Below are 11,551 nucleotides of genomic sequence, written 5' to 3' on the forward strand. Positions count from 1 at the left end.
CGTAGTCTAACTTTGGATAACTCGATTAGTGCAACTAGATTAGGGAGAACTTTTCGGTTTGCAAATAAACGTACTCGTCGGCGCTGCTCATAAAGTACCAAATTAATTTGCTCGCTTTCTAACTGTTTACTTTTCTCACATATTCAACTGGACGGTGATGCCACCCACACGTACAGATGCCAACTACATCTTCTCGACGCTGGTGAGCAACCGATGCATCCGAATGATGGATGCCCGTGGGGCGGACGACGTGTTTGCATGCTTTGCTAATTTGATCAACAGTTTGGTTGACTGTAATCTGATCAGCATCCGGCTATTGAACGAGCAGTTTGTGAAAATATTCAACGAGAGCTGGCAACAGGTAAAATGCAATTAGATAGCAATTTGTTTTTCTTGCGAAGGCGGATGCATGCTTGTATTAAAGAGTGAATCAGATTACGTGTGAGTGTAGGCACAAGTGTGATATTTTTTAAAGTTTATCCTTATTTCGGCATTCTTCATTCTGAGTCAAATACGTTTTCATTTGCATCCTGTTCTGGGCGACAGTTTTTTTTATAATAAAACTGTTATAATCTTTATGATTTGACCTATCGGGGGAAATATTAATGCAACAATGGGCAAAAAATTCAAATCAATTTTATTCCATTTTTCCCCGATAGAATATTTTGAAACAACCCTTATTCGAAAGTTTGGAATGTAACCTAACTTTTGGTGAAGAAGAATCCGAGGTGCATTGAAGTTACATAATATTCCACTTTGGAAACGGCGTGCGGCGTCAGTCGTCTAAACTCATTTGCGTGCCGTGGAGTGTGGGTTCGATTCGTAAAGCGAAAAATTCTGTATTTGTCCATTGTCCAATTCTAGGTATGAAGTATCCACTCCGTATGACCTCTGGTCAGACACGATGATCCCATCTTTTTTAGAAATACCAAATGCAGATGTTAAAAGTCGATTTTTGCTGCAAAGCAGGATCAGGAACAGAAAGTGCTAGCAACCATGCTGGAAGGCTGCCCCTTCTCCTGCTATAGTACAACGATCCTGGCGCAGGAAGCAGCAGAGCGAAGGATGGATAAGCGCACCAGGGACTCGCTCGACAATAAGCGCTATCAACAGGACGCCAAAAGTCGGAAGAGCGGATATTAGGGGATCAAGTCCACGAGGGTATTTAAAAATGGCAAAGGACATACTAGGAAGGCTGAGTGAAACAAGCCAGTTGACCACCGAAGACGAAAAGGCAACCCGGCCAAGGGAATCAGTGGTTGGACGGTCACTTTTTTCAAATTGTTTGATGGACCGCCCGCTTATTCCATTCTATTTGATGCCCTGATGCTCTGGGCAAAATTTCAGTCAAATCGTTCAACGTTTGGGCGGTGCCAAACTTATTGTAAGTTCACATGAAAAAATATATGGAAAAATATCGTAAAACTGGAATTTGAAACTAGATAGCATCATCGCGGCTTCCAGCAGAGCACTCTGTATTTAATTCTGCAAGAACTGAATGACTATCGTAGTTCTTCATTGTAACAGGTTTTGTCTAGCTCCAATTTATTGTAATCCGATGTTTCTCCATGCATTTTACATAAAAACTTTCAATGACTTTAGCACTTCCAAAACGTTGGCTGAAATTTTGTTCAGAGCATCAGGGCATCAAATAGAACGGAATAAGCCATCCAGAAAAGATAGTGTTTTTTAGCCACCTTACTCTACACGATGAGATGACCCTTCAATGCAAGTAACTTGATGTAGTCACGATAGCGGCGGCGCCTCGGCCGTCAATGATCAGGGTAGTATTGTGGTAGCACAGGCGTCGATTCCAAGTAAAAACTCTGAAATTAATTACATTTGTTATGGTTTTAATAAGGATTCCAAATGCTAATTTGCTTTAAAAGAGCTATCAATAGGAATGTTATGTTTCCAAACATTACTTATCTTAAAGCAGTTTTAAAGCTTCTATGTCTGAGCAAAAATGTGTTAGTATACTTGCGATCTTATGGTCTAGTAGACTAAACATTTGAATATATAAACATAGGGAGAGAAAATCCTGAACAAAATATGACCAGAACACATTGAGATAGGGAGATTATCGTGATGTAGAATGCCCAAATGTATGTAGATTGAAGGGACTGAGAAAACCATCGATATAGGGAGAGTTATCGAGATGTAGAACATCGAGCTTATTTTGCAGCGTAAAACTCTATCTACTGCGGTGCACCGCAACATTGCCGGACTGCAACTGTTGCAATTGGCCAGCCAAATATCGTCGATGAACGTCGTTTTGGGTCATCTGAAAAATTATTTATTCATTACATATGTGAAACGAATGCTTTATTCCTCTAGACCAACAGCAGCTTTAGCGCCACTCTCCAGGGGAGAGGCTGCTGAGGCGTTTTGGATTGCGCGGCTAAGACTCAATCTATTCGGGCGGGTTGATATGAGTTTCAAACACCGATCTCATTCTGACTTTCCAACCATGCAGCAAACCAAACTCAAAATCCTTTCATTTCCTGAATTCAAACCCGAATGAGTGGAGATTTAATCTAATTTAGGCGGGGAAATAAAATCGGAACCGAATCAGACTACTCCAAGAGAAAACGTCAACTCGAATCAGTTAAAAAAAGAAGATCTTTTTGTTGATGGTACCATGGTTCATATTTTTAGACATTCAAATCATCAAATTTTGCCTACTCTGATCTTCAGTTGACGTCAACACTAACTGTTTTGATGGTATAAAGGTTTTAGATCTTATTTCTAGGAAACTTAATAACTAGATGGGTCTGACCTTGTGGCTTCTACGACGAAAGCTTTTTCGATGAGCGGTAAACTTTGCTTGCGGGCATGCTGGGCTTCAACGGCACGGTTCTGGAACCCACACACGTGGCAGCTACACCGAGGCGTACGCGTGATAGTTACACCGTCGCAGAGTTGCGAAGGCATGCGTTTGGGTCTTACTTGGCGTCAGTTCTGCCGATTCCCACGAGATGGCGTACAGGGGTATGCACGTGATGCTGTGTTACCAGCGGTAACAGCGATGGTAGCTACGGGTTCAAATACACGGTGGCGCTGAGGGGGCTCGGAGGCGTATACTACAGGCGTTACCCGGCCGACCCACAGGCTGAATGGTGGGTGGTAACTTTTGGTGGAAAAGCGTGGCTCCTGTCCGTTGTAGGTATCCGTAGATAGGGGAATGTGACCGCGTGTTGGACTCGTCGTGCGTCACGCCGAAAACTGAGCGCTCCGCATAAACACCCACGTCGAACAGTGGGGTTTTCTGTTCAACGCAAAATCATTCATGTTAATTCACTTGAATATTGTTAATCCATCAGGGTCATTGCTTACCTGTACCTAACAGCTAAAGCTGCACTAGCTATTAAGGGTACTTTGAGACTAGATTTAGTTTCTCACACTAAACAAAATACAGGGCTCCTGCTTAAGCGCACTGTTGTTCAGCCTTTTCATAAACAGTCTTGCCCAGTGTTGTAAAATGTCATTTGCATTCGTTTGTATAATTTTTCCAGAACTTGTTCAGAAGTTGGCTATCGGCTCCTAAGGTATGTCGAACTTATAGCCCTTAAATGTGCCTACAACATTGTCTAATAAGACATTGCTGTAAATATGTAACCTGGGGCGTGGGAGGCAAAATGTCATTCAAATGACATTATGTCAAATGACACGTGACATTTTGGAAAGTTTTCACTCTCCAGCCTTAGATGTTATATTTAGAGCAATGTACCCTTGGACAAAAATATAGCCCTACTCAAACTTTATGAGGGTCATTGCTTGCCTGTACCTAACAGCTAAAGCTGCACTAGCTATTAAGGGTACTTTGAGACTAGATTTAGTTTCTCACTTCAATAAATTGACCTAATTTAGAGTAATTCGTTTAAATTCAATCATCAGTTATTTGTATAAGCTGTACAAAAACTCACTTCAACGACCTAGTGCAATTTGCACACTTAGCACTTTTTTAGGTTTAAGTTTTTTTTTTCAACTTTTCTAGAACGGCCACTTATTTCAACTTTTCCGATCAACGAGTGAACTTGAAATGGTCTGATATAATTTTATACAAACTCTCGACCGTCAAAACCCGCACACAAAGCCTACATCTCTCGACCTTGTAATCAACAATTAAATTCATATCCCTTCTCATTTGCACCAACGGGTTTCTCTTCGCTGCTGTGGCTATTGTCCGATTTTGAAATTTTGCGAAAAACAAAATAGCGAAATGGACAAAATTAGCAGCAAGGAGTGAGGTGGTTGCAGATGCCCAGAAATCTAAATGAGATCTGCCGTGGTACTCGTTTAAAGCTTTAAATCAAAAGCTCAACGGTCTCTGCACCCACAGGTAGGTGGCGCATCGGCTGCGTGGAGGGCTATATTTTTAAACATTCGTCGCATGATATGTATAACGTTACATATGGATTGGTTCATTTGATGGGCTACAGCTCTTCGATGAACCTACGCCGAATGGAGTATCCTTCTCCACTGGACTCGATCCTGGGCCAATCGCTTCCAGTCGCCCTGAACATTTATTGAGCTCATATTTCTTCCTAACCTGATTGATCAGATAAATCATTCCCTTGTCGATTTGCCAGGCGAAACACCAAATGTTCATGATGGTGATGAGTTCGCCATTCTCGTAGTCGGTAGTCCCTCGGGTCCATTACCAGCTTGCTGCTCAGCATCCGCACAACATACACGAACTCACGAGCAGATCTTAAAAGCGCGCTTCTGCCGTAATCTGGAAAATTGACGTAACAGCCATTTTACAACATGCATGTTTTCCGTTTTTCTGTTAAAGAGCTCGATGAGTAGTACTCGTTAACACCATTTTTGGAAAATGGCGTATACGTCACTTTTTCAGATTACGGCAGGCTTGGCTTCATTCCGGCTGAAGGCTGCCTATAGCAATTTTCCACAAACACTAAACAAAATACAGGGCTCCTGCTTAAGCGCACTGTTGTTCAGCCTTTACATCAACAGTCTTGCCTTAACACTCCAGTGCAACTATCAGCTATATGCAGATGACTTGCAAATTTATTTATCGGGGCCTATTCAGCAAGTTGACCAGCTTATTGCCATGATCAATGCAGACCTCCAGCATATTGCGCAATGGGCCACACTGAATAATCTCTTTCCGAATCTTAATAAGACCCAGGCAATCATCTTCTCAAAAGAAAACAATGCAGTTGTACCTACCATCGACATTGTTTTCTGTGGATCTGTGATAGCTACTTCGGACAGTGTTATCAATCTTGGACTACGAATGAGGTGTTTATCTCAAATGGGTTCCACTACTGAACGACGTAACGGCCAAAGTATTTGGAACGCTTCTTACCTTCCGGAGATTTGCACCTGTACTACCACTCCCAACAAAAATGAAGCTCGTTCAATCGGCGATCCTGCCATATTGTACCTACTGTGATGTGATTTATCACCCTGGATTGTCTGCAGTACTGAAAGATCAACTTGACCGCTGCTTTAAAGCATCTGTACGCTTCGTACATAACATCAAGCGCAGAGAATCAACGTACAGAGTAATCAACACAATAATTGATCATGACATACGAACGAACTACCACGAAAGGATCTGCTGCTTTATACGACAAGGCTTTGTTGGTAATCTGCCTGACTATCTCCAGCAACACCTTCTACGCGGACAACTGGAACGTGCTCGTGCTTTTGTGATTCCACGACACACGTCATCTATGAGGAAGAGTGTCCTCATCGCAGGAACTATAGCCTGGAACCGACTCCCGTTGTCGGTAAAACAACAAAACTCCACCAACGCATTCAAAAGTTCACTTAGGACAAGCTTTCGATAAAATAGAACAAATCTATGTAATTCCAATTATTTAGTTTTCCATTTTGCATAACATTTTTTTATGTAAATTTCCTTGCCCTAAAAATAAGGTCTGAACCTACAGGACCACGTAAAACTGAATGAATAAAATTACAAATTACAATTACTAGTCACTGGCTGCCAGTTACATTATTTCTTCTTGTCAGTGTTGCCAAAAATGTGAAATGTTGATGTTTGAATTAATATTTTACAAACTTTGTTCTGAGAGTTTCACTGTGAAAATCACAGTTGAAAACTGAGAAAAAAACTTTCAACTCAATCAATTTATCATTTGACTTAAAAATACCAAATTTACAATATTGTTGAAATAAAATTAGAAAATGTTGGAATCCCAACTTTTTCTTCTCTGTGTATAAGCAAGCATATGAGCTTTTTCTACGAGTATAGTAACGTAAGATAAATCAATTTCGACTATTCTCATGTGAACCGTCTAAGTAGTTCAATAAGGCAATCCATAAGACAGCTGACGATTTTTGTTTACTTGAATTTTTTGACATCTATAGACCGGACTGACACAACGATTCAAAGGAAAATGTAAAGCCCGGTTAACACCAGCAATAAGTTACCTTCAACTGCGTACATACTTTGTTCTGATTTTGATTGTCAGTCCCATCGCTGAATGTCCTCATGGATAGCCTAATTGGAGTATTCTCGTCTCATTCGAGTACTTCATTCCACTAATATAATTACAGTAAAACCTCTATGAGTCAATGTTCTATGACTCGATATCGACTCATGGAAGCAAATTATTCCATGTTAAAAATATGTTCTGGGTTACTGTGATGGTCCCTTCAAACAGCTTCCCAAGGATTTTCTATTCCACATCTCGATATTTTCATGAGTCGACGATCCCTTCCATATCGACTCATGGAGGTTTGACTGTAGTCCTTTGTTCTTCCTGGTGATCAAGTGCATTAAGTGGTTTAATTTGTAAATTTGTCGTGTCATACACAACAAAGAGGAAAAATAGTCAATCCAAACAGTATGTAAGAGTTTGCTATAGACGAATCCAAGTAAAAATAAGAAGAAGACACACGACGGTGTTAACCTTGACAGATCCTACAGGACAGCATAGGAGGATCATTTTTAAATGCTTATAATAAATTCTAGACAAAATGTGTGTGACAAAATGATTGATGTATGATACGGAAAAAGTTCCGAACTGTATGATAGATACATTTTTGGAAAATATTCAAAAAATTGAGATAAGCTTTCAGATATGTAATTCAGAACTTTTTCCGTACCGTACATCAGTCAGATTTTAATTACAATTTGTCTAGAATTTATTATAAGCATTTTAAAATGATCTTCCTATTCTCTGCTGTAGGTTCTGTCAAAGTTAACACCGTCGTGTGTCTTCTTCTTATTTTTACTTGGATTCGTCTATTCGTGAGAATCTGAAGTAATCCCGAAAGGAACCACGTACCAAGATGCCACGCGTCTTTACCTGTCCGCCGGTGCGCAGTCGAAAGTGACAGATTAGCTTGCTGCCTGTGTGAGCCTACTGCGGTGGCACTCGAGGTGAGTGCCGAGCAGACAGTCAGTCCTGAGTAGCGGATGTTAAGCTCGATGTACACCAGAATGTAAGCGCTCTTTCACACCCACTTCCCACTACAAAATGAAAAGAGGATACGTTTCGAACGAATTTGGATTCGTTTAAAGTTTCGGTCAATCGTAATCAAGAATTAGGTTCCCAATGAAGTACTGAGAGTAGATAGTTCTCAAAATGTTTGTGATATCTTTATTGCTACTGGATTGTTCCCACTTTTATTTTATCTTCTTTTTCTATTCTTCGTATAAATAAAAATGTTTCTCATATTAAAATCATGAGTAAAACTGAGAAAATCGGGAAAAACTTCCTCCAATGCAGGACAACGTCTGCTGGGTTAATTTGTATATTTTTTTTCTTCATTTACGTTCATTTTTAGATTTCATCATTTCTTCACTCATCGAAATTATCAAGGCCGGGGCAACAACTTGTATATTATACTCAAAGTCGTAGCGTGGACTCCCAGCCCCTTGGCAAAACCTTTATTAGGCGCCCCTTACTCTCGCAGTTCAAAACAAAGAGCGTGCTAAAGAGCAGGGAAATTATAAATTTACTTTTTTGCGGGGTAAACCTAATGCATTTTTGCTTTATGAATTCTTCAAGCCTCTATAACCTGCATATCTTTCAAAAGGAAGGAAATAAGGGCTATGGAAAAGTCAGAAATCCCATGCAAATAAAAATAAAACTAGATCCAGTAGTGCGTGGATTCACGGCAAAAAAAACGATTTAATTTGGCCAATTTTATGCAATTTATTCGATCGGATATTTTTTCAACATGCCTCAGTACATATATGCAGCGCGCAGTATCATACCAGCAGTTTTCTTAGCCAAGTATACGACCGGAATTGAACTTTTATTTCTCCACCTTGATCCAAAACATCAAGGGTCATTCTCCACAAACCTTCCGGCACCATCGGTGGAACCCATTTTGCCTCCGGGACATAATGTTTTATCCAGTACACGCCACTGGGAAACGGACAATATCGTTCCTCCGTGGTGATCTGAGGGAAGTTTGTAGTATTGGCCCAAAGGTATTGATATTCCCGGTATGGTCCGTTGAGTACGTTGCATACCTTTTCCTGTGATATCTTCATCGGGTATTCGACGAACTGATTATTACCGATTCGGCTGTACGCCACAGACACACGAAACTACAAAACAGACAATAATGAATTAATCAGAGAACATAAAACAATACAATACGACATTAGATTACTTCGAAAAGATCGTCCAGATCCTTGACGAAAATCAAAGTTCCATTCAAAACAGCCACGGTGCGATTGTACTTCATAACTCTCAAGCTTGAGGCATCAATCAGTTCCGATCCGACGGGTTGTTCCACTCGCTGTAATGCCAGTTCCATCTGCAAGGCGTTTGTAAAGTCTTGACTGAATTCGCAGTGTAAAATAAATTTAAAAATAAAATAAAACAATCGTTTGACCATAGCGATGTCCGGACAAGCAATGAGTACTTTCGCTTTGTGGTTATATTAAAATATAGTTGCGTGATTGAAATATATTCAGATTGAAACTGTGTACAGCGTTACATGGAATATAATTGCTTATTAACAAGAAGTGATGCGCCGTCATGGAACCAATCAAATTGGCGAAATTCGTTTAAATTAACGATATATCGTTCCCAACTCTTAGAATGCGCTTGTTTAGTTCATAGTTTATAAACCAGTTTATAAATTGCCGGAACTGCAAAGAAAGAATTGTTATCGATGCTTCTCTCTTTTGGGTTTGCTACATCAATTTTAGTCAAGTTTTACAATACTTTTTTCGTGCAGTGTGAAATTGATCTCGAGTGGCAAGCTCTTGTCTTCACAATATGATCGTGTTTAGATGGAGTTGACCAGTTGACAAATACCTCATACAACATCTACTTGATCAGCTCTTTGCTCAATGAAGAATGTGTGTAGCCGTCACACAACACACTATAATAAATATTAAATTCTCTCTTGATTTGGATAGGCATGACATCGTGTGAGGAAAAAGGTATTTCGGAATATAAATGTTACGTGTCGGATCATGTTGGTTAGATAGGAATTTCGAATTCCTCAGTAGCTACTAAGCTGTGACGGCCGATGTCAAATCTTCGTAGTTTGCCAATCGTACTAGAACGTAGGTTCAAATCCAACCTAAGGTAAAAAGTTATCTCGCAGAGTTATCTTTAAACGTATCTCCAAAACTCTTTCCAAACTTCTACGTGCTGTGCGTGCATATGCACATATAGTTTTGGAACATTGTATAAAATATTACGACGTGTAGTCGTAAAGTAGGACACGATTAGATGTAATGTTTTCCTCATGCTTCATTATATCTGGTGAAATTTTACCAGAAGTGAACCACAGGAATGTGGAGAGTATACCATAGAAAATACCTATCCTCATTTCCGTCCCGATTAAATTACCCCAGTCTAGTCCTCTGAATATAATCCATCAGGAATTGCAGTAACGCTGCTAACCGTACTGAACATAGTTAATCAAATGAGATGAGATTTACTGAGCTCGAGCACGCGAAAGTGTTCGCGCACTGTGTGCTTGTGTATGTTTGTGTGAATGTGCCGTCCAGCTGCCACGTATCTGACGTGATTACCTTCCGGACCACTGCAATGTGCAGACTAATTTATGCTAATTATGATCCGAGTTTAATTGAATCTATCGCCCGCAGCAAACGTTGGAACGCGTCTCCTGGCTGATGGACGCTGTCCTGCGTGGTAGCAATCAACGGCCATCGGCCCAAGGACACCCTGGCGGACGCAAAAGCACCGATGCGGACGATTCACACTCGCAACTTTTTCTGGAAATGCTTTCTGATTTGGCCCGCGGAATCGGAGACTTTTGATGGTTGCTGTGTCGGCGCAGTTCCACGTACCTTGGGTTTCAGAAAGAAAGACGGTGCGACTGGTGTAGATGAGATGAATGTGGCATGTTGAACGGTACAGGTAAAGTATTGCTGTATTTAAAGATGGATCCTCATCACACAACTATGATGACTTAGCGTGGGAACATGCTTATTCCTTGGTTTAAGTTTTTTTTTACATTTCTTGTTCTTAATTCTTTTTTTACGTTTTTATCTACATTGACATTTGCATTTATTTCTTCGAAAATGTTCATTTTGTTTTCCTCTTTCATTCGTCACTCACAACTATGTTAAATTTGACGCTCTAATTATTTTTAAGGTAATAAAAGACAAAAGATTGCTCAACTATTTCATGTGTCATTTAATGCAATATATATCACCTTCTTGAATGTTTAGTAAATATGTTAAAATGCATGTAGAGTAGACTTATATGAAAAAATTCAAAATATTTTTGACGTAGGACTTACGTCTCTCTTTACTATACCGGGTGTCATTTCAAAATATTCAAATCGACCGCGTTACGCTGTGTTGAAAGATTTTAAACGTTAATAGCGTTCGTCTCAGTGGACGAATTTCTGCAAAAAATTTTGCTGGTTCACGAATTCGGGAACGCTTTTTTTTGCGTGTAGCAGGGAATGAAGTCTGTACCGACCGCTTTTTTGGCTCGACACCATCGAAGCGACCATCATCAGCCGAAACCTAGCCAGTACATCAGCAGTCCACCTTACAGACCCGACAAAGCAGCAATGCTGAGCAGATACCGGCAGCAGCAGTCGAGCCGAGACCGGCCGGCATCGGTGCTGAGCCGAGACAGGCTGAAGAAAAGCCACATGATGCAGCATGTATGTCCAAAAAACAAACGGTTCTTCAGAGAGCCAATAATAGAGATCAATATCAATGCTTTCAATACCCTTCGGGATAGAAATTGTACTTGGGTGCCAAATCCAATATTCTAGAGATAAAATTTTATGCGTGATTTTCATAAATAGCGTCAAAACTCACAGTAGATAATTTTTCTGATTTAACCGCGAAGTGGACGAAGGACTTCGCTTGACCATGCCTTTAAAGATTCATAAGATGTCCAAATCTCTCACATAATCTTATTTGGATAAAAAGACACCGATAACAGCTCAAACATTAATAAACTATCAATCGATTTTTCATCAAATGTTGGATTTTTTGGCTTTGATAAAAAAATATGTAGATAAACATTGTTTGATACTGACGGCACACAAAGCGAACGTGACTGAATGATCGCCCCATGTTACCAATTCTAAA

The 11,551-nt window shown here is 40.1% G+C and overlaps 2 protein-coding genes across 2 annotated transcripts in view; one reads left to right on the forward strand and one right to left on the reverse strand.

Moving 5' to 3' along the window:
* LOC134212113 (protein disks lost) overlaps positions 1 to 10,621 on the forward strand; it is a 293,532-nt gene extending 282,911 nt beyond the window's left edge. Inside the window, exons 11-12 of the mRNA XM_062689664.1 lie at positions 177 to 361; positions 10,082 to 10,621. Coding sequence (XP_062545648.1) covers positions 177 to 361; positions 10,082 to 10,255 — 359 coding nt within the window. The 3' untranslated portion in view covers positions 10,256 to 10,621. The remainder of the gene's footprint in view (positions 1 to 176; positions 362 to 10,081) is intronic.
* On the reverse strand, positions 8,204 to 9,104 carry LOC134216210 (uncharacterized). Its single transcript, XM_062695159.1, has 2 exons — positions 8,626 to 9,104; positions 8,204 to 8,560 (listed from the first exon to the last, which is right to left on the reverse strand). Exons 1-2 carry the CDS (start codon positions 8,851 to 8,853, stop codon positions 8,216 to 8,218), a joined length of 573 nt encoding a protein of 190 aa, XP_062551143.1. The 5' UTR covers positions 8,854 to 9,104; the 3' UTR covers positions 8,204 to 8,215.
* Positions 10,622 to 11,551: the final 930 nt, after the last annotated feature.

Source organism: Armigeres subalbatus, chromosome 2, assembly GCF_024139115.2.
Source record: "Armigeres subalbatus isolate Guangzhou_Male chromosome 2, GZ_Asu_2, whole genome shotgun sequence".
Taxonomy (NCBI): Eukaryota; Metazoa; Arthropoda; class Insecta; order Diptera; family Culicidae; genus Armigeres; species Armigeres subalbatus.